Source organism: Phyllobates terribilis, unplaced genomic scaffold (assembly GCF_046119375.1).
Source record: "Phyllobates terribilis strain yellow unplaced genomic scaffold, ASM4611937v1 Scaffold_12__6_contigs__length_324123572, whole genome shotgun sequence".
In the NCBI taxonomy this organism is placed as follows: domain Eukaryota; kingdom Metazoa; phylum Chordata; class Amphibia; order Anura; family Dendrobatidae; genus Phyllobates; species Phyllobates terribilis.
The window spans coordinates 315,491,113-315,515,471 of NW_027362772.1; the positions used below are offsets into that span (position 1 = coordinate 315,491,113).

At 52.2% G+C, this 24,359-nt stretch overlaps 1 protein-coding gene across 4 annotated transcripts in view; it reads right to left on the bottom strand.

Annotated features, from left to right (window-relative positions):
- Positions 1–6,965: 6,965 nt before the first annotated feature.
- Positions 6,966–24,359, bottom strand: part of ETS1 (ETS proto-oncogene 1, transcription factor) — a 273,539-nt gene continuing 256,145 nt past the window's right edge. The window contains exons 9-11 of one of the 4 annotated variants that reach the window (XM_073657429.1): positions 11,725–11,843; positions 8,467–10,567; positions 6,966–8,193 (exon numbers count right to left, since the gene is read on the bottom strand). In XM_073657429.1, the coding sequence (XP_073513530.1) occupies positions 10,352–10,567; positions 11,725–11,843 (335 nt within the window). In that variant the 3' untranslated portion in view covers positions 6,966–8,193; positions 8,467–10,351. The remainder of the gene's footprint in view (positions 8,194–8,466; positions 10,568–11,724; positions 11,844–24,359) is intronic. The other 3 variants (XM_073657430.1, XM_073657431.1, XM_073657432.1) reach the window with 3 other exon arrangements.

Consider the following 24,359-nt stretch of genomic DNA (forward strand, 5'->3'; position numbering starts at 1 on the left):
TCCTGTATTATACTCCAGAGCTGCACTCACTATTCTGCTGGTACAGTCACTGTGTACATATATTACATTACTGATCCTGAGTTACCTCCTGTATTATACTCCAGAGCTGCACTCACTATTCTGCTGGTGCAGTCACTGTGTACACACATTACATTACTGATCCTGAGTTATCTCCTGTATTATACTCCAGAGCTGCACTCACTATTCTGCTGCTGCAGTCACTGTGTACATACATTACATTACTGATCCTGAGTTACATCCTGTATTATACTCCAGAGCTGCACTCACTATTCTGCTGGTGCAGTCACTGTGTACATACATTACTGATCCTGAGTTACATCCAGTATTATACTCCACAGCTGCACTCACTATTCTGCTGGTGCAGTCACTGTGTACATACATTACATTACTGATCCTGAGTTACATCCTGTATTATACTCCAGAGCAGCACTCACTATTCTGCTGGTACAATCACTGTGTACACACATTACATTACTGATCCTGAGTTATCTCCTGTATTATACTCCAGAGCTGCACTCACTATTCTGCTGGTGCAGTCACTGTGTACATACATTACATTACTGATCCTGAGTTACATCCTGTATTGTACTCCAGAGCTGCACTCACTATTCTGCTGGTGCAGTCACTGTGTACATACATTACTGATCCTGAGTTACATCCTGTATTATACTCCAGAGCTGCACTCACTATTCTGCTGGTGCAGTCACTGTGTACATACATTACATTACTGATCCTGAGTTACATCCAGTATTATACTCCACAGCTGCACTCACTATTCTGCTGGTGCAGTCACTGTGTACATACATTACATTACTGTTCCTGAGTTACATCCTGTATTATACTCGAGAGCTGCACTCACTATTCTGCTGGTGCAGTCACTGTGTACATACATTACATTACTGATCCTGAGTTACCTCCTGTATTATACTTCAGAGCTGCACTCACTATTCTTCTGGTGCAGTCACTGTGTACATACATTACATTACTGATCCTGAGTTACATCCTGTATTATACTCCAGAGCTGCACTCACTATTCTGCTGGTGCAGTCACTGTGTACATACATTACATTACTGATCCTGAGTTACCTCCTGTATTATACTCCAGAGCTGCACTCACTATTCTACTGGTGCAGTCACTGTGTACATACATTACATTACTGATCCTGAGTTACATCCTGTATTATACTCCAGAGCTGCACTCACTATTCTGCTGGTGCAGTCACTGTGTACATACATTACTGATCCTGACTTATCTCCTGTATTATAATCCAGAGCTGCACTCACTATTCAGCTGCTGCAGTCACTGTGTACATACATTACATTACTGATCCTGAGTTACATCCTGTATTATACTCCAGAGCTGCACTCACTATTCTGCTGGTACAGTCACTGTGTACATACATTACATTACTGATCCTGAGTTACATCCTGTATTATACTCCAGAGCAGCACTCACTATTCTGCTGGTGCAGTCACTGTGTACACACATTACATTACTAATCCTGAGTTATCTCCTGTATTATACTCCAGAGCTGCACTCACTATTCTGCTGGTGCAGTCACTGTGTACATACATTACATTACTAATCCTGAGTTACATCCTGTATTATACTCCAGAGCTGCACTCACTATTCTGCTGGTGCATTCACTGTGTACATACATTACTGATCCTGAGTTACATCCTGTATTATACTCCAGAGCTGCACTCACTATTCTGCTGGTGCAGTCACTGTGTACATACATTACATTACTAATCCTGAGTTACATCCTGTATTATACTCCAGAGCTGCACTCACTATTCTGCTGGTGCAGTCACTGTGTACACACATTACATTACTGATCCTGAGTTACCTCCTGTATTATACTCCAGAGCTGCACTCACTATTCTGCTGGTGCAGTCACTGTGTACACACATTACATTACTGATCCGGAGTTACCTCTTGTATTATACTCCACAGCTGCACTCACTATTCTGCTGGTGCAGTCACTGTGTACATACATTACATTACTGTTCCTGAGTTACATCCTGTATTATACTCCAGAGCTGCACTCACTATTCTGCTGGTGCAGTCACTGTGTACATACATTACATTACTGATCCTGAGTTACATCCTGTATTATACTCCAGAGCTGCACTCACTATTCTGCTGGTGCAGTCACTGTGTACATGCATTACATTACTGATCCTGAGTTACATCCTGTATTATACTCCAGAGCTGCACTCACTATTCTGCTGGTGCAGTCACTGTGTACATACATTACATTACTGATCCTGAGTTACCTCCTGTATTATACTCCAGAGCTGCACTCACTATTCTGCTGGTGCAGTCACTGTGTACACACATTACATTACTGATCCTGAGTTACATCCTGTATTATACTCCAGAGCTGCACTCACTATTCTGCTGGTGCAGTCACTGTGTACATACATTACATTACTGTTCCTGAGTTACCTCCTGTATTATACTCCAGAGCTGCACTCACTATTCTGCTGGTGCAGTCACTGTGTACATACATTACATTACTGATCCTGAGTTACCTCCTGTATAATAATCCAGAGCTGCACTCACTATTCTGCTGGTGCAGTCACTGTGTACATACATTACATTACTGATCCTGAGTTACATCCTGTATTATACTCCAGAGCTGCACTCACTATTCTGCTGGTGCAGTCACTGTGTACATACATTACATTACTGATCCTGAGTTACATCCTGTATTATACTCCAGAGCTGTACTCACTATTCTGCTGGTGCAGTCACTGTGTACATACATTACATTACTGATCCTGAGTTACACCCTGTATTATACTCCAGAGCTGCACTCACTATTCTGCTGGTGCAGTCACTGTGTACATACATTACTGATCCTGAGTTACCTCCTGTATTATCCTCCAGAGCTGCACTCACTATTCTGCTGGTGCAGTCACTGTGTACACACATTACATTACTGATCCTGAGTTACCTCCTGTATTATACTCCACAGCTGCACTCACTATTCTGCTGGTGCAGTCACTGTGTACATACATTACATTACTGTTCCTGAGTTACCTCCTGTATTATACTCCAGAGCTGCACTCACTATTCTGCTGGTGCAGTCACTGTGTACATACATTACATTACTGATCCTGAGTTACCTCCTGTATAATAATCCAGAGCTGCACTCACTATTCTGCTGGTGCAGTCACTGTGTACATACATTACATTACTGATCCTGAGTTACATCCTGTATTATACTCCAGAGCTGCACTCACTATTCTGCTGGTGCAGTCACTGTGTACATACATTACATTACTGATCCTGAGTTACATCCTGTATTATACTCCAGAGCTGTACTCACTATTCTGCTGGTGCAGTCACTGTGTACATACATTACATTACTGATCCTGAGTTACACCCTGTATTATACCCCAGAGCTGCACTCACTATTCTGCTGGTGCAGTCACTGTGTACACACATTACATTACTGATCCTGAGTTACATCCTGTATTATACTCCAGAGCTGCACTCACTATTCTGCTGGTGCAGTCACTGTGTACATACATTACTGATCCTGAGTTACATCCTGTATTATACTCCAGAGCTGCACTCACTATTCTGCTGGTGCAGTCACTGTGTACATACATTACATTACTGATCCTGAGTTACATCCTGTATTATACTCCAGAGCTGTACTCACTATTCTGCTGGTGCAGTCACTGTGTACATACATTACATTACTGATCCTGAGTTACACCCTGTATTATACTCCAGAGCTGCACTCACTATTCTGCTGGTGCAGTCACTGTGTACACACATTACATTACTGATCCTGAGTTACATCCTGTATTATACTCCAGAGCTGCACTCACTATTCTGCTGGTGCAGTCACTGTGTACATACATTACATTACTGATCCTGAGTTACCTCCTGTATTATACCCCAGAGCTGCACTCACTATTCTGCTGGTGCAGTCACTGTGTGCATACATTACATTACTGATCCTGAGTTACCTCCTGTATTATACTCCAGAGCTGCACTCACTATTCTGCTGGTGGAGTCACTGTGTACACACATTACATTACTGATCCTGAGTTATCTCCTGTATTATACCCCAGAGCTGCACTCACTATTCTGCTGGTGCAGTCACTGTGTACATACATTACATTACTGATCCTGAGTTACATCCTGTATTATACTCCAGAGCTGCACTCACTATTCTGCTGGTGGAGTCACTGTGTACACACATTACATTACTGATCCTGAGTTATCTCCTGTATTATACCACAGAGCTGCACTCACTATTCTGCTGGTGCAGTCACTGTGTACATACAGTACATTACTGATCCTGAGTTACATCCTGTATTATACTCCAGAGCTGCACTCACTATTCTGCTGGTGCAGTCACTGTGTACATACATTACATTACTGATCCTGAGTTACCTCCTGTATTATACTCCAGAGCTGCACTCACTATTCTGCTGGTGGAGTCACTGTGTACATATATTACATTACTGATCCTGAGTTATCTCCTGTATTATACCCCAGAGCTGCACTCACTATTCTGCTGGTGCAGTCACTGTGTACACACATTACATTACTGATCCTGAGTTACCTCCTGTATTATACTCCAGAGCTGCACTCACTATTCTGCTGGTGGAGTCACTGTGTACATATATTACATTACTGATCCTGAGTTATCTCCTGTATTATACCCCAGAGCTGCACTCACTATTCTGCTGGTGCAGTCACTGTGTACATACATTACATTACTGTTCCTGAGTTACCTCCTGTATTATACTCCAGAGCTGCATTCACTATTCTGCTGGTGCAGTCACTGTGTACATACATTACATTACTGATCCTGAGTTACATCCTGTATTATACTCCAGAGCTGCACTCACTATTCTGCTGGTGCAGTCACTGTGTACATACATTACATTACTGATCCTGAGTTACATCCTGTATTATACTCCAGATCTGCACTCACTATTCTGCTGGTGCAGTCACTGTGTACATACATTACATTACTGATCCTGAGTTACATCCTGTATTATACTCCAGAGCTGCACTCACTATTCTGCTGGTGCAGTCACTGTGTACATACATTACATTACTGATCCTGAGTTACGTCCTGTATTATACTCCAGAGCTGCACTCACTATTCTGCTGGTGGAGTCACTGTGTACACACATTACATTACTGATCCTGAGTTATCTCCTGTATTATACTCCAGAGCTGCACTCACTATTCTGCTGGTGGAGTCACTGTGTATGTACATTACATTTCTGATCCTGAGTTACATCCTGTATTATACTCCAGAGCTGCACTCACTATTCTGCTGGTGCAGTCACTGTGTACATACATTACATTACTGTTCCTGAGTTACATCCTGTATTATACTCCAGAGCTGCACTCACTATTCTGCTGGTGCAGTCACTGTGTACACACATTACATTACTGATCCTGAGTTATCTCCTGTATTATACTCCAGAGCTGCACTCTCGTGGCTGATAGTAATTACAAAGCTGAAAATTCAAGGGAAAGTAGTGAAATGAAAACGCTGTAGTCCCGGTTTGTTCTCGATAAGTTGCAGTGTTATTATTCAGAACCTCCAGAGCATTTACAACTTGGAGTGAACAAAAAATAAATAAACTATGGCCTTTTGGGAGTAGTTGTGTTTAGCCATGTTGGGGATTGTAGTACCTCGTCGTCGATAGTAGGGTCAGCTCTGTATAGGTTTGTTTCTGCAGGGGTGTGAGCTATTTCTGTTGATGTTTTGTTTCGGCTCCGGATACTTTGTTGCATTTTCTCGGTAAGTTTGATGTTTATCAGTTTCTATAGTGACAAGAAAACAGTTTACTGTGAATGTAGCATTTTGCAGGTTGATAGTTGGCGGATGGCATAACATGACCGTACATGGGGCTGCTGATAATACATGGGTCTTATTTACTGGAAACAATCCTGGTATAAGACTATGTTCACATTTTGCAGGAAAGTTCCTTATTGTAAATAGCAGATAAGTGACATCTACTAAAATTCTAGAGTTCAGGTCCTTTGACACCTCTTAGGATGGCGGATTGATAAATCCAGAAATCTTTTGGTGGATTTTTTTTTTTTTCACTGCTGATTTTGACACAGATCTGCAGCAAAATCTTCATTTGTAAGGCTATGTTCACATGGTGCGTTTTTGTGTTTTATTTCTTAATGCAAATTAAAAGCTGCTTTTTTACCGTACCAGAAAAAGCTCTGAGATCTCAGAAATCTCATGCACACAACTCCAACTCAATAGGAAAAGTGCAGCATGTCAATTCATTCAGGATTTTTGCAGTGTTTTTTTTTTTCACCATAGAAAGCAATGCAGTGTTTTTGCTGTTTTATTTTTTTTTTTGTGAATTAAACTAACTTTATTAAACAAGTACTGTAGACAAATTACACAAATCTGCAGCAAAACCTGCCCTTTTTTTTTTTTTCTTTTTTTTTCACTGCCAAGAAAGCAGGTTTTGGCTGCCAAGCAAAAAAAACTGCAGCAAAAATAAGCAAAGTGTGAATATAGCCCAAGGGTGAAATCCAGTGTGGAAATCTGTAGCGATAACTGAAACTCTTTGGAATATAGTACAGAAAAAAAAAAAATTCAAATTTGCAAAACTGTTAAAAATCTAATAGACTGCAGATGCTGCAACGGGTAGACGATGCTGCAACGGGTAGACGATGCTGCAACGGGTAGACGATGCTGCAACGGATAGACGATGCCGTCCCTGGAATATGGCACGGATCTTCTGCAGTCTGTGGAAAACTTGTTCGGGTAAACGGCAGATAAACCTCAGCTTTCTTCTACAGCGGATAAACCCTAGTGGATATAATATAATATATAGACCACATTTGTCCCCTCCCCCATACAATACAATAGAATAATCAAGGAGTCGAACTTTTGTATAAATGCTTCATTTAATTAAAACCTTTTTTAACAGTAACAAATGAAAATGTTGGAAAATAGATTCACATATATAGAAAAATACTTATCAGAATTGATGTTCCTGCATCAGAAAAACTACAGGGAAATAATAAAAAAAAAAAAAAAAAAACACCCCTTCTAAACTCTGGCCCCCCACAGTGTGCTGCAGCACATTGCACCAGGACCCTTAATATCACTGATACTCGAGAACATATAACAGTACATGAAATGCTACAGAGACCCCCAAAGAGATCTCACAAACCGGCTCAACCGATGCGGCGAGTAAGGAGATGCCATCAGGACGGGGGGCCGCAAGAGAAGAATACAACATGGAAATGTGTGTACGTGGGGGGCAGCGGCAGGGGATTGCTGAACGCGCCCATCATGGGCAGCTAGAACCTTGTTGTTCCCCAGATCTTGTGTATTGGTGTATGGCCCAACGTGGGATATTGGGGCTCAACTGCCAGAGGTCGCTGCTGTGTAAGGTGATGTGCCACCAAGAAAATGGGATCAGCAGCCGCTCTATTCTCGGGTCTTCTCTGGTCAAAGACCAAAGTCACCAATGGTGCCAATAACCGAGCGGCTGACGACGATGGTGCGTGGAGTGATAGTTACAGCAGAAAGATCGGTGGCCGGATCTCCGGTCTAATATTTAAGGCACCAACAACGTGTCTAAACAGACAGAGCCCACCCGCCCCCCTGTGCCAAACATCTGCAAGCAAAACCAGACTGTCCTGTGTGGCCCCCGGATCCATGCCGGACATTGGCCTCTATATACTGTACATTATTGGGGGCCGAGTATCGGTCATTTCTTGCATAGTATAAAATAAACTCCTGATTGTCTCTTTCCAGCTGCCGATTCAGCTTTACTGAGTGAGAACAGTGACCTGTAACATTCGCTTCTATGATTCCACCACCATTACTGTCCTGACTATGGCTCCTACGGATAACCATGGCACTGGGGTCCTCGCATCCCCCCGTGATTTGTCAGCAGATCTCTGGGCCGTGTACTACACTCACGTCTTAATGAGAACACCAGTTTACTCCCATCCTGATAATGAAGCTGGAGAGTAAAGGTGGAGAGCGTTCATGAGCGGCAAAGGCTTTACATAATCAGATAAAATTACAAACTCAAGTGTTCCCCGCGCGCCAGTCACTCTGCAAAGGATGTACGGAGCAGAGCTGCTGGCCATGTCTGTATCATCTGCCCCAGATGGGAAGGAGGACGCTGCGGCAGAGCCTGGACACCGCAGCAGATCCCTCCACCCTGCGGCAGAGCCTGGACACCGCAGCAGATCCCTCCACCCTGCGGCAGAGCCTGGACACCGCAGCAGATCCCTCCACCCTGCGGCAGAGCCTGGACACCACAGCAGATCCCTCCACCCTGCGGCAGAGCCTGGACACCACAGCAGATCCCTCCACCCTGCGGCAGAGCCTGGACACCACAGCAGATCCCTCCACCCTGCGGCAGAGCCTGGACACCACAGCAGATCCCTCCACCCTGCGGCAGAGCCTGGACACCGCGGCAGAACCTCAACACTGCGGCAGAGCCTGGACGCCGCAGCAGATCCCTCCACCCTGCGGCAGAGCTTGGATGCCACGGCAGAGCCCTCCACCCTGCGGCAGAGTCTGGACGCCGCAGCAGATCCCTCCACCCTGCGGCAGAGCCTGGACGCCACAGCAGATCCCTCCACCCTGCGGCAGAGCCTGGACACCGCGGCAGAACCCCAACACTGCGGCAGAGCCTGGACGCCGCAGCAGATCCCTCCACCCTGCAGCAGAGCCTGGACGCCACAGCAGATCCCTCCACCCTGCGGCAGAGCCTGGACGCCGCGGCAGAACCTCAACACTGCGGCAGAGCCTGGACGCCGCAGCAGATCCCTCCACCCTGCGGCAGAGCCTGGACGCCACAGCAGATCCCTCCACCCTGCGGCAGAGCCTGGACGCCACAGCAGATCCCTCCACCCTGCGGCAGAGCCTGGACGCCACAGCAGATCCCTCCACCCTGCGGCAGAGCCTGGACGCCACAGCAGATCCTGGACGCCGCGGCAGAGCCCTCCACCCTGCGGCAGAGCCTGGACGCCGTGGCAGAGCCTCAACACGGCAGCAGATCCTGGATGCCGCGTCAGAGCCCTCCACCCTGCGGCAGAGCCTGGACGCCGCGGCAGAACCTCAACACTGCGGCAGATCCTGGACGCCGTGGCAGAACCTCAACACTGCGGCAGATCCTGGACGCCGCGGCAGAACCTCAACACTGCGGCAGATCCTGGACGCCGCGGCAGAACCTCAACACTGCGGCAGATCCTGGACGCCGCGGCAGAACCTCAACACTGCGGCAGATCCCTCCACCCCGCGGCAGAACCTCAACACTGCGGCAGAGCCTGGACGCCACGGCAGATCCCTCCACCCCGCGGCAGATCCCTCCACCCTGCGGCAGAGCCTGGACGCCGCGGCAGAACCTAAACACTGCGGCAGATCCTGGACGCCACGGCAGATCCCTCCACGCTGCGGCAGAGCCTCCGCAGCATGTCCATCACAAATAGCCCCCTCCACTTGAGTGTTCCCCAGTACTGCAGCTGAGCCCCCCATAGGCTTCCCACCTTAGTCCACAGATACCCAGAGAGTGAGAGATGGAAATGGCAGTGTCTTTGCTGCATCTATCAGCAGCTGCACACAGGATTGTCATAGCACATCAGGATCGCACATATCTTTGGCACATTGGAAAAACCAAAGCAATTTAAATATGTACAATTCTCTTTTACATTTTTTTTTTTTTTATAAAATATTTACATATATTTTTTTCCTTTTTTTTATAAAAATACAATCTGGGGATACGCAAGATGGCAAACAGGACACGGGTGCAAGCACCGTCTCACAGGCTCAGCAGAAGGCATAAGTCAGCGAGGACGAGGAGCGAGTTGTGCGGGGGAAGGGCGTTGCATTTGGTCGCTACAGTTATGAATTGTCCTGAGAGAGATTTGTAAAGTTTCGGTAACTTTGCTTCATGATAAAAAACAAATATATATATAAAAAAAACATAAATATAAAATCTACCCCTTGTGGCAGAGCCGCTCCTCCGCCTATAGCTGCTAATTCATAGAAGTGACCTGATGGACGCTGGGGCTTATAGTCCCACCATTGCCCACAGCCAAAGAAGAAAAAAAATACTGGCATAAGTCAGGAATGAATCTGCTCACTGGGAGAAGCCGTCATGTCGCTCTTCTTCCACTTTAGCCATCTGACAGATCTTCAGTAATTGAGGCAATTTCCACCTCGCGAATGTCAGAAGCTCCCAGAATCCTCCACACCCGACTGATATAAAGCGTTCTGGGTGCGGAGGGGATTTCGGGTCCATAGGGTTTTTGTCTCTGATTTCTACCCTTCCCCGGCCACAGTTCTTATTCATCCGTGTCCGGTTTCACGTCCAGCATTGCGTGCAGCTCCTCCGGCACGTAGCCCAGGAGGCTTTGCAAATCACATACAAAACGGTAGACGTATCGCTTCCCGGCCGTCTTGTGAATGATGTTCTTATCGTAGTAATAGCGCAAACCGCGACTCAACTTCTCGTAGTTCATTTTGGGCTTGTTTTTCCTTTTGCCCCAACGTCTTGCAACCTGCAACAAAGAAGTCGAAAGTAAACCGACAAAGATGGGGAAAGGGAAAAATACTGAAGAAAGGTACAAAATACCCTTTCAACCCCTTTGGGACTGGAGGATTTTTAGTTTTTGTGCTTTCATTTATTCCTCCCCTTCTTACATGAGTTTTCGTTAGGGACAATTTACCGTTTTGACACCATTCATTTTACCACATCATATACTGAAAAATAATACAAATTCCAAAATGGGGTAAAATTATGAAAAAAAAATCTCTCCCTCCATAGTTTTTTTTTGGGGTTTTTATTTTACGACATTTTCATTATGTAGTTAAAATGACCTGGACACATGAAACACCACATAACCCCCTTGATGTACATGCATCGAACATGGGGAATATATATTTTTCTATGTGATTTTACTACCACATTGAAATCTCTATTCACAACAATATACGTCCTGCCTGGCTTGTGCAATTAATGTAGATGGTGATCTGAATCCATTAAATGTTCTGTGACAACTCCACAGTGGATATGTTGTCATCTGAATCTCCCGGAAGAAGGCACAGCGCCGAAACGCGCGTAGGGGTGACGGCACCTCAGACTGATCAAACACGTGAGTAGTGCTAGCATATTTATATGTATTTAGGTGTGAGATGGGCTTTTCTTTGGAAATCATAGAATGCACTGTGCACTATAAGCACCTAGTTGTGGTTTAGACATATGAAATGTTTTTAACCCTTTGAGAGGTTACCTTGTTTATACCCCTCTGGATTGTCTCTACCACTTCGTATAGGCTCCCTCCTCATGTGTTCCTCTATCTGGGGTGCCTCTTTTGACTTACCATTAAATATATTTGTTGCCATTGGAATTTTGTATGTTTTTAAATTAATTTACAACAATAAAATTTGTAATATTTTCAGATGTTGTTCGCTACACGCTCTTTTTTCTTTTTGATTGGAATCTCAGTGGTGCAGCCTCTGGCTTTGGGCCTGTGATTTCAAGGTATCAATCTCCGCACAGAAGGCGCTAATGAAGAAACGGTTATCTTGTTCTTATTATGGTGTAATGGTCGATGAGGGGCAGATCCAGCTCCACAGAAGACACAGTCCGGGTGTAATTATAAGGTCTGCCGCCCATTAGTGGTCAGGACATGGTGGTGGAGCTTTGGCCACTTACCTCATCTGGGTCGGAGAGTTTAAACTCCCAGCCGTCTCCTGTCCAGCTGATGAAGGACTGGCACGACTTGTCTGTAAGCAACTCTAAGAGGAACTGCCAGAGCTGGATGGGTCCGCTGCCTGGAGAAGAAGAGATGGACGGTGAGACATGAACGCCGTGAACTCATCCGGAACATCCAAGAGTGCCAGCGCAAAGTGCCAGCGCAAAGTGCCAGCGCACAGTGCCAGCGGTTCCTACTCCTCCCGAGGTAGTGCCTGCAACGACACAATAGTACACAACCTCCAGAGGCGCTGTCACTTTCTGCTGTCACTTCTGGAAAAATAAAGAACAAGAATAATTTGATGGATTATATTTTTTGATATTTTGGTGAAAATGGTCGAATCTATTCTACTTAAAGTGACCTGAGAGGAAACAACTATGTTTTTATTTTCTAATTTGGCAGGTGCTCATGTGACTATGATGGATTACGCGGCGTTCCCAGTAACTCCAGTCTCTGATACTCGGATACTTTGCACAGCAGAGCTGGAGAAGCGCAGAAGCAGCAGGATGTAGTGCGGCTAACATTCACATCAGGCCAAGATTTCAGCTCAGACTAAAGAGCTGCAACCGTCATCTACAGACGGAGACACAACAAGACCCGAAGTTACAGAATAATCCGGGTCCATTCTGCATTTGGGGCCTTTTTTGGGTGTGATTGAGCAGCTGCCAGGATCATCCTGGTAAAGAAGCCAAGATGGGCAAAGGGATCACTACCACGCCGGCATCTGGACGCTACACATGACCCAGCACAGTCCCCGGAGGGGTCTTGGGTAGAACAATGCGTCTACTGACATCAGCGGCCATGAGCGTCCCCACGGACTGGATGCCTGAGCCCTGGTGGTCGTAACTCTCTGGAAAGTCCCCGAGCCGCCACAGACTGGCTGATTAAGAGACCACTTGTGTCCCCCCGCTGTAACCCGCCGACCCCTAACCTGATCAGGGTTCAAAGACTACATCCAGTCAATGGGACTCACATGCTATCTCTGCGCACAATGGGGCCTCTGTTACCGCCAGGCATGGCGGCCCGATCTAGGCAGTCACATGATAGGAATGCGCTAGCCTCACCGGGAAAAAATGTCTGCCCATTCAGTATCTGGGGGGGAAAGGGAACCCTGATACTAAAAATAAAGTGAGACAACACAGACCCCTCTTTCTGTCTCTTTTGCGGACAATGTCTGGGCTGCAGCGACATAATGCTGGCCCTTATCATGGACCCAAACACAGTGAGCTTTAATGGAGCGTCAGGAGAAGAGGCGCAGTCTCTGTTTGGGGTGAAGAGTCTTATGTGAGGGGCAGCGATGACTCCGACTGCATCTATAATGCACAATGTGGAGGAATGGACTGAAATGAATTGTGACCTGTGCACACTTTTGGCTCCGGCCTTCAGGCCACAGCTGTGAGCGCGGTGACCGCAGTCCCAGGGGCGCTCGGAGGAAGGAACGTTCCCAGGCTCACAACAGCATTTTCTGCTTAAATAAGAAAATATTTCTTCAGCTATCGAGTGGCTGACCTACGGTCTTATCCCTCCATTCCCCCGGCGCCTTGTTCCCGGACTCCATGTTGAGTCGTCTTTGTTTCAATAGTGAAATTGTAGCTTTAATGGGAAAAGTCAAATCTTCCTCAATCTGCACAAAATAACCCATCTCCTGCCGCGATCACAACAGTGAATGGGGGAGACGCTGGCTCCAGTCATCGGCAGTGTCGTCTCCTCGCAGCCGGGGGACGATGGCTTCTGATACAAGCACCCCCGGTCAACAGTCACAGCCGGATCGTCTGCGTCACTATCTGTGTAAACACCGTGTCTGAATGTTCTCCTCCATCTGGTGAGAGGAGTCGCAGAACCGCCCACAGTTATATCCACAGCCCCACTGTGTACATATTTGTGGCCGGGGACAGTATATAGATGTATAGTTTGTGTATCTCTCCTGGAATTGTTTAGGGAAAGATTGGTAACTTGTGTGGTCAGACCCGGGAGCGGAGGACGGCGAGCTCGGCCAGTACTGCTGAGGAGTCAGGGAACAGAAGATGGGGGGACAGTAATGAGGGGAGAGGCGGGGGGCTACATACACTCCAGGGGGCTTCAGCTAATGTGTATGGAGAACGTTATATGGCGACGTGAGGATACACTAAGGAGGAGCCTGGACCATGTGCCCGCAAGAAAACACCGAGACATGTCCGTTACTTATCAGAGAGAATCACAGACAGCGCACGAATGACAATATATAATCAATATATATCATCGTCTTATCCCGTCTGTCTGTCCAGGAAATCCCGCGTCGCTGATTGGTCCGGCCGCGGCCAATGAGCGACGCGGGATTTCAGAAAAAGATGGCGGCCGTTAGCAGCTCATCTGCCGCACGGAGGTCAGCGACGATAAAACCGGGAGCGCCGGTCATCTCCGGCTGCTCACAGCAGAACTACCCCGCCGGTCGGGATACTTCTGCTGCAAACAGCCGGTAGTCTTCCGGCTGCTCGCGGCGGAAGTACCCGCACAGGCAGCGCCGCTCCCCAGTCCTCACTAATACGATTCACTGATTGGTCGCGGCCGGGACCAATCAGCGATATTCGCGCCAAATTTAAACACCGCTTTGCTGATTGGTCGCGGTAATGAGGGGCTGTGGCGATACACGAGTCCCTCACACCCCGCACACAGGGGAGACTGGGGAGTAATGAGGGGCTGTGGTGATACACGAGTCCCTCACACCCCGCACACAGGGGAGACTGGGGAGTAATGAGGGGCTATGGTGATACACGAGTCCCTGAGACTGGGGAATAATGAGGGGCTATGGTGATACACGAGTCCCTCACACCCGCACACAGGGGAGACTGGGGAGTAATGAGGGGCTGTGGTGATACACGAGTCCCTCACACCCCGCACACAGGGGAGACTGGAGAGTAATGAGGGGCTGTGGTGATACACGAGTCCCTCACACCCCGCACAGAGGGGAGACTGGGGAGTAATGAGGGGCTGTGGTGATACACGAGTCCCTCACACCCGCACACAGGGGAGACTGGGGAGTAATGAGGGGCTGTGGTGATACACGAGTCCCTCACACCCCGCACACAGGGGAGACTGGGGAGTAATGAGGGGCTGTGGTGATACACGAGTCCCTCACACCCCGCACACAGGGGAGACTGGGGAGTAATGAGGGGCTGTGGTGATACACGAGTCCCTCACACCCCGCACACAGGGGAGACTGTGGAGTAATGAGGGGCTGTGGTGATACACGAGTCTCACACACCCCGCACACAGGGGAGACTGGGGAGTAATGAGGGGCTGTGGTGATACACGACTCCCTCACACCCCGCACACAGGGGAGACTGGGGAGTAATGAGGGGCTGTGGTGATACACGAGTCCCTCACACCCTGCACACAGGGGAGACTGTGGAGTAATGAGGGGCTGTGGCGATACACGAGTCCCTCACACCCCGCACACAGGGGAGACTGGGGAGTAATGAGGGGCTGTGGTGATACACGAGTCCCTCACACCCCGCACACAGGGGAGACTGGGGAGTAATGAGGGGCTGTGGTGATACACGAGTCCCTCACACCCTGCACACAGGGGAGACTGGGGAGTAATGAGGGGCTGTGGTGATACACGAGTCCCTCACACCCCGCACACAGGGGAGACTGGGGAGTAATGAGGGGCTATGGTGATACACGAGTCCCTGAGACTGGGGAATAATGAGGGGCTATGGTGATACACGAGTCCCTCACACCCGCACACAGGGGAGACTGGGGTGTAATGAGGGGCTGTGGTGATACACGAGTCCCTCACACCCCGCACACAGGGGAGACTGGAGAGTAATGAGGGGCTGTGGTGATACACGAGTCCCTCACACCCCGCACAGAGGGGAGACTGGGGAGTAATGAGGGGCTGTGGTGATACACGAGTCCCTCGCACCCCGCACACAGGGGAGACTGGGGAGTAATGAGGGGCTGTGGTGATACACGAGTCCCTCGCACCCCGCACACAGGGGAGACTGGGGAGTAATGAGGGGCTGTGGTGATACACGAGTCCCTCACACCCCGCACAGAGGGGAGACTGGGGAGTAATGAGGGGCTATGGTGATACACGAGTCCCTCACACCCGCACACAGGGGAGACTGGGGAGTAATGAGGGGCTGTGGTGATACACGAGTCCCTCACACCCCACACACAGGGGAGACTGGAGAGTAATGAGGGGCTGTGGTGATACACGAGTCCCTCACACCCCGCACACAGGGGAGACTGGGGAGTAATGAGGGGCTGTGGTGATACACGAGTCCCTCACAGAGGGGAGAATGGGGAGTAATGAGGGGCTGTGGTGATACACGAGTCCCTCACACACCACACACAGGGGAGACTGGGGAGTAATGAGGGGCTGTGGTGATACACGAGTCCCTCACAGAGGGGAGACTGGGGAGTAATGAGGGGCTGTGGTGATACACGAGTCCCTCACACCCCGCACACATAGGAGACTGGGGAATAATGAGGGGCTGTGGTGATACACGAGTCCCTCACACCCCGCACACAGGGGAGACTGGGGAGTAATGAGGGGCTGTGGTGATACACGAGTCCCTCACACACCGCACACAGGGGAGACTGGGGAGTAATGAGGGGCTGTGGTGATACACGAGTCCCTCACACCCCACACACAGGGGAGACTGGGGAGTAATGAGGGGCTGTGGTGATACACGAGTCCCTCACACCCCACACACAGGGGAGACTGGGGAGTAATGAGGGGCTGTGGTGATACACGAGTCCCTCACATCCCACACACAGGGGAGACTGGGGAGTAATGAGGGGCTGTGGTGATACACGAGTCCCGCACACCCCGCACACAGGGGAGACTGGGGAGTAATGAGGGGCTGTGGTCATACACGAGTCCCTCACACACCGCACACAGGGGAGACTGGGGAGTAATGAGGGGCTGTGGTGATACACGAGTCCCTCACACCCCGCACACAGGGGAGACTGGGGAGTAATGAGGGGCTGCGGTGATACACGAGTCCCTCACACCCCGCACACAGGGGAGACTGGGGAGTAATGAGGGGCTGTGGTGATACACGAGTCCCTCACACCCCGCACAGAGGGGAGACTGGGGAGTAATGAGGGGCTGTGGTCATACACGAGTCCCTCACACACCGCACACAGGGGAGACTGGGGAGTAATGAGGGGCTGTGGTCATACACGAGTCCCTCACACACCGCACACAGGGGAGACTGGGGAGTAATGAGGGGCTGTGGTGATACACGAGTCCCTCACACCCCGCACACAGGGGAGACTGGGGAGTAATGAGGGGCTGTGGTCATACACGAGTCCCTCACACACCGCACACAGGGGAGACTGGGGAGTAATGAGGGGCTGTGGTGATACACGAGTCCCTCACACCCCGCACACAGGGGAGACTGGGGAGTAATGAGGGGCTGCGGTGATACACGAGTCCCTCACACCCCGCACACAGGGGAGACTGGGGAGTAATGAGGGGCTGTGGTGATACACGAGTCCCTCACACCCCGCACAGAGGGGAGACTGTGGAGTAATGAGGGGCTGTGGTGATACACGAGTCCCGCACACCCCGCACACAGGGGAGACTGGGGAGTAATGAGGGGCTGTGGTCATACACGAGTCCCTCACACACCGCACACAGGGGAGACTGGGGAGTAATGAGGGGCTGTGGTGATACACGAGTCCCGCACACCCCACACACAGGGGAGACTGGGGAGTAATGAGGGGCTGCGGTGATACACGAGTCCCTCACACCCCGCACACAGGGGAGACTGGGGAGTAATGAGGGGCTGTGGTGATACACGAGTCCCTCACACCCCGCACAGAGGGGAGACTGGGGAGTAATGAGGGGCTGTGGTGATACACGAGTCCCTCACACCCCGCACAGAGGGGAGACTGGGGAGTAATGAGGGGCTATGGTGATACACGAGTCCCTCACACCCGCACACAGGGGAGACTGGGGAGTAATGAGGGGCTGTGGTGATACACGAGTCCCTCACACCCCACACACAGGGGAGACTGGGGAGTAATGAGGGGCTATGGTGATACACGAGTCCCTCACACCCCGCACACAGGGGAGACTGGGGAGTAATGAGGGGCTGTGGTGATACACGAGTCCCTCACAGAGGGGAGAATGGGGAGTAATGAGGGGCTGTGGTGATACACGAGTCCCTCACACACCACACACAGGGGAGACTGGGGAGTAATGAGGGGCTGTGGTGATACACGAGTCCCTCACAGAGGGGAGACTGGGGAGTAATGAGGGGCTGTGGTGATACACGAGTCCCTCACACCCCGCACACATAGGAGACTGGGGAATAATGAGGGGCTGTGGTGATACACGAGTCCCTCACACCCCGCACACAGGGGAGACTGGGGAGTAATGAGGGGCTGTGGTGATACACGAGTCCCTCACACACCGCACACAGGGGAGACTGGGGAGTAATGAGGGGCTGTGGTGATACACGAGTCCCGCACACCCCGCACACAGGGGAGACTGGGGAGTAATGAGGGGCTGTGGTGATACACGAGTCCCTCACACCCCACACACAGGGGAGACTGGGGAGTAATGAGGGGCTGTGGTGATACACGAGTCCCTCACACCCCACACACAGGGGAGACTGGGGAGTAATGAGGGGCTGTGGTGATACACGAGTCCCTCACATCCCACACACAGGGGAGACTGGGGAGTAATGAGGGGCTGTGGTGATACACGAGTCCCGCACACCCCGCACACAGGGGAGACTGGGGAGTAATGAGGGGCTGTGGTCATACACGAGTCCCTCACACACCGCACACAGGGGAGACTGGGGAGTAATGAGGGGCTGTGGTGATACACGAGTCCCGCACACCCCGCACACAGGGGAGACTGGGGAGTAATGAGGGGCTGTGGTCATACACGAGTCCCTCACACACCGCACACAGGGGAGACTGGGGAGTAATGAGGGGCTGTGGTGATACACGAGTCCCGCACACCCCACACACAGGGGAGACTGGGGAGTAATGAGGGGCTGCGGTGATACACGAGTCCCTCACACCCCGCACACAGGGGAGACTGGGGAGTAATGAGGGGCTGTGGTGATACACGAGTCCCTCACACCCCGCACAGAGGGGAGACTGTGGAGTAATGAGGGGCTGTGGTGATACACGAGTCCCTCGCACCCCGCACACAGGGGAGACTGGGGAGTAATGAGGGGCTGTGGTGATACACGAGTCCCTCATACAGGAGAGACAGGGGAGTAATGAGGGGCTGTGGTGATACACGAGTCCCTCGCACCCTGCACACAGGGGAGACTGGGGAGTAATGAGGGGCTGTGGTGATACACGAGTCCCTCACACCCCGCACACAGGGGAGACTGGGGAGTAATGAGGGGCTGTGGTCATACACGAGTCCCTCACACCCCGCACAGAGGGGAGACTGTGGAGTAATGAGGGGCTGTGGTGATACACGAGTCCCTCGCACCCCGCACACAGGGGAGACTGGGGAGTAATGAGGGGCTGTGGTGATACACGAGTCCCTCACACAGGAGAGACAGGGGAGTAATGAGGGGCTGTGGTGATACACGAGTCCCTCGCACCCCGCACACAGGGGAGACTGTGGAGTAATGAGGGGCTGTGGTGATACACGAGTCCCGCGCACCCTGCACACAGGGGAGACTGGGGAGTAATGAGGGGCTGTGGTGATACACGAGTCCCTCACACCCTGCACACAGGGGAGACTGGGGAGTAATGAGGGGCTGTGGTGATACACGAGTCCCTCGCACCCCGCACACAGGGGAGACTGGGGAGTAATGAGGGGTTCTGGTGATACACGAGTCCCTCACACCCCGCACACATAGGAGACTGGGGAGTAATGAGGGGCTGTGGTGATACACGAGTCCCTCGCACCCTGCACACAGGGGAGACTGGGGAGTAATGAGGGGCTGTGGTGATACACGAGTCCCTCACACCCCGCACACAGGGGAGACTGGGGAGTAATGAGGGGCTGTGGTGATACACGAGTCCCTCACATCCCGCACACAGGGGAGACTGGGGAGTAATGAGGGGCTGTGGTGATACACGAGTCCCTCACACCCCGCACACAGGGGAGACTGGGGAGTAATGAGGGGCTGTGGTGATACACGAGTCCCTCACATCCCGCACACAGGGGAGACTGGGGAGTAATGAGGGGCTGTGGTGATACACGAGTCCCTCGCACCCTGCACACAGGGGAGACTGGGGAGTAATGAGGGGCTGTGGTGATACACGAGTCCCTCACATCCCGCACACAGGGGAGACTGGGGAGTAATGAGGGGCTGTGGTGATACACGAGTCCCTCACACCCCGCACACAGGGGAGACTGGGGAGTAATGAGGGGCTGTGGTGATACACGAGTCCCTCACACCCCGCACACAGGGGAGACTGTGGAGTAATGAGGGGCTATGGTGATACACGAGTCCCTCACACCAAGCACACATAGGAGACTGGGGAGTAATGAGGGGCTGTGGTGATACACGAGTCCCTCACATCCCGCACACAGGGGAGACTGGGGAGTAATGAGGGGCTGTGGTGATACACGAGTCCCTCACACCCCGCACACAGGGGAGACTGGGGAGTAATGAGGGGCTGTGGTGATACACGAGTCCCTCGCACCCTGCACACAGGGGAGACTGGGGAGTAATGAGGGGCTATGGTGATACACGAGTCCCTCACACCCGCACACAGGGGAGACTGGGGAGTAATGAGGGGCTGTGGTGATACACGAGTCCCTCGCACCCTGCACACAGGGGAGACTGGGGAGTAATGAGGGGCTGTGGTGATACACGAGTCCCTCACACCCCGCACACAGGGGAGACTGTGGAGTAATGAGGGGCTGTGGTGATACACGAGTCCCTCACACCCCGCACACATAGGAGACTGGGGAGTAATGAGGGGCTGCGGTGATACACGAGTCCCTCACACCCCGCACACATAGGAGACTGGGGAGTAATGAGGGGCTGTGGTGATACACGAGTCCCTCACACCCCGCACACAGGGGAGACTGGGGAGTAATGAGGGGCTGTGGTGATACACGAGTCCCTCACACCCCGCACAGAGGGGAGACTGGGGAGTAATGAGGGGCTGTGGTGATACACGAGTCCCTCACACCCCGCACACAGGGGAGACTGTGGAGTAATGAGGGGCTGTGGTGATACACGAGTCCCTCACACCCCGCACACATAGGAGACTGGGGAGTAATGAGGGGCTGTGGTGATACACGAGTCCCGCACACCCCGCACACAGGGGAGACTGGGGAGTAATGAGGGGCTGTGGTGATACACGAGTCCCTCACACCCCGCACACAGGGGAGACTGTGGAGTAATGAGGGGCTGTGGTGATACACGAGTCCCTCACACCCCGCACACAGGGGAGACTGGGGAGTAATGAGGGGCTGTGGTGATACACGAGTCCCGCACACCCCGCACACAGGGGAGACTGTGGAGTAATGAGGGGCTGTGGTGATACACGAGTCCCTCACACCCCGCACACAGGGGAGACTGGGGAGTAATGAGGGGCTGTGGTGATACACGAGTCCCTCACACCCCGCACACAGGGGAGACTGGGGAGTAATGAGGGGCTGTGGTGATACACGAGTCCCTCACACCCCGCACACAGGGGAGACTGGGGAGTAATGAGGGGCTGTGGTGATACACGAGTCCCTCGCACCCTGCACACAGGGGAGACTGGGGAGTAATGAGGGGCTGTGGTGATACACGAGTCCCTCACACCCCGCACACAGGGGAGACTGGGGAGTAATGAGGGGCTGTGGTGATACACGAGTCCCTCACACCCCGCACACATAGGAGACTGGGGAGTAATGAGGGGCTGTGGTGATACACGAGTCCCTCACACCCCGCACACAGGGGAGACTGTGGAGTAATGAGGGGCTGTGGTGATACACGAGTCCCTCACACCCCGCACACATAGGAGACTGGGGAGTAATGAGGGGCTGTGGTGATACACGAGTCCCTCACATCCCACACACAGGGGAGACTGGGGAGTAATGAGGGGCTGTGGTGATACACGAGTCCCGCACACCCCGCACACAGGGGAGACTGGGGAGTAATGAGGGGCTGTGGTCATACACGAGTCCCTCACACCCCGCACACAGGGGAGACTGGGGAGTAATGAGGGGCTGTGGTGATACACGAGTCCCTCACATCCCACACACAGGGGAGACTGGGGAGTAATGAGGGGCTGTGGTGATACACGAGTCCCTCGCACCCTGCACACAGGGGAGACTGGGGAGTAATGAGGGGCTGTGGTGATACACGAGTCCCGCACACCCCACACACAGGGGAGACTGGGGAGCAATGAGGGGCTGTGGTGATACACGAGTCCCTCACACCCCGCACACAGGGGAGACTGGGGAGTAATGAGGGGCTGTGGTGATACACGAGTCCCTCACACCCCGCACACAGGGGAGACTGGGGAGTAATGAGGGGCTGTGGTGATACACGAGTCCCTCACATCCCGCACACAGGGGAGACTGGGGAGTAATGAGGGGCTGTGGTGATACACGAGTCCCTCACACCCCGCACACATAGGAGACTGGGGAGTAATGAGGGGCTGTGGTGATACACGAGTCCCTCACACCCTGCACACAGGGGAGACTGGGGAGTAATGAGGGGCTGTGGTGATACACGAGTCCCTCACACCCCGCACAGAGGGGAGACTGGGGAGTAATGAGGGGCTGTGGTGATACACGAGTCCCTCACACCCCGCACACATAGGAGACTGGGGAGTAATGAGGGGCTGTGGTGATACACGAGTCCCTCACACCCCGCACACAGGGGAGACTGTGGAGTAATGAGGGGCTGTGGTGATACATGAGTCCCTCGCACCCTGCACACAGGGGAGACTGGGGAGTAATGAGGGGCTGTGGTGATACACGAGTCCCTCACACCCCGCACACAGGGGAGACTGTGGAGTAATGAGGGGCTGTGGTGATACACGAGTCCCTCACACCCGCACACAGGGGAGACTGTGGAGTAATGAGGGGCTGTGGTGATACACGAGTCCCTCACACCCGCACACAGGGGAGACTGGGGAGTAATGAGGGGCTGTGGTGATACACGAGTCCCTCACACCCCGCACACAGGGGAGACTGTGGAGTAATAAGGGGCTGTGGTGATACATGAGTCCCTCACACCCCGCACAGAGGGGAGACTGGGGAGTAATGAGGGGCTGTGGTGATACACGAGTCCCTCACATCCCGCACACAGGGGAGACTGGGGAGTAATGAGGGGCTGTGGTGATACACGAGTCCCTCACACCCCGCACACAGGGGAGACTGTGGAGTAATGAGGGGCTGTGGTGATACACGAGTCCCTCACACCCCGCACACAGGGGAGACTGGGGAGTAATGAGGGGCTGTGGTGATACACGAGTCCCTCACACCCCGCACACAGGGGAGACTGGGGAGTAATGAGGGGCTGTGGTGATACACGAGTCCCGCACACAGGGGAGACTGTGGAGTAATGAGGGGCTGTGGTGATACACGAGTCCCTCACACCCCGCACAGAGGGGAGACTGGGGAGTAATGAGGGGCTGTGGTGATACACGAGTCCCTCACACCCCGCACACAGGGGAGACTGTGGAGTAATGAGGGGCTGTGGTGATACACGAGTCCCTCACACCCCGCACACAGGGGAGACTGGGGAGTAATGAGGGGCTGTGGTGATACACGAGTCCCTCACACCCCGCACACAGGGGAGACTGGGGAGTAATGAGGGGCTGTGGTGATACACGAGTCCCTCACACCCCGCACAGAGGGGAGACTGGGGAGTAATGAGGGGCTGTGGTGATACACGAGTCCCTCACACCCCGCACACAGGGGAGACTGTGGAGTAATGAGGGGCTGTGGTGATACACGAGTCCCTCACACCCCGCACAGAGGGGAGACTGGGGAGTAATGAGGGGCTGTGGTGATACACGAGTCCCTCACACCCCGCACACAGGGGAGACTGGGGAGTAATGAGGGGCTGTGGTGATACACGAGTCCCTCACACCCCGCACACAGGGGAGACTGTGGAGTAATGAGGGGCTGTGGTGATACACGAGTCCCTCACACCCCGCACAGAGGGGAGACTGTGGAGTAATGAGGGGCTGTGGTGATACACGAGTCCCTCACACCCGCACACAGGGGAGACTGGGGAGTAATGAGGGGCTGTGGTGATACACGAGTCCCTCACATCCCGCACACAGGGGAGACTGGGGAGTAATGAGGGGCTGTGGTGATACACGAGTCCCTCACACAGGGGAGACTGTGGAGTAATGAGGGGCTGTGGTGATACACGAGTCCCTCGCACCCTGCACATAGGGGAGACTGGGGAGTAATGAGGGGCTGTGGTGATACACGAGTCCCTCACACCCCGCACACAGGGGAGACTGTGGAGTAATGAGGGGCTGTGGTGATACACGAGTCCCTCGCACCCTGCACACAGGGGAGACTGTGGAGTAATGAGGGGCTGTGGTGATACACGAGTCCCTCACATCCCGCACACAGGGGAGACTGGGGAGTAATGAGGGGCTGTGGTGATACACGAGTCCCTCACACCCCGCACACAGGGGAGACTGTGGAGTA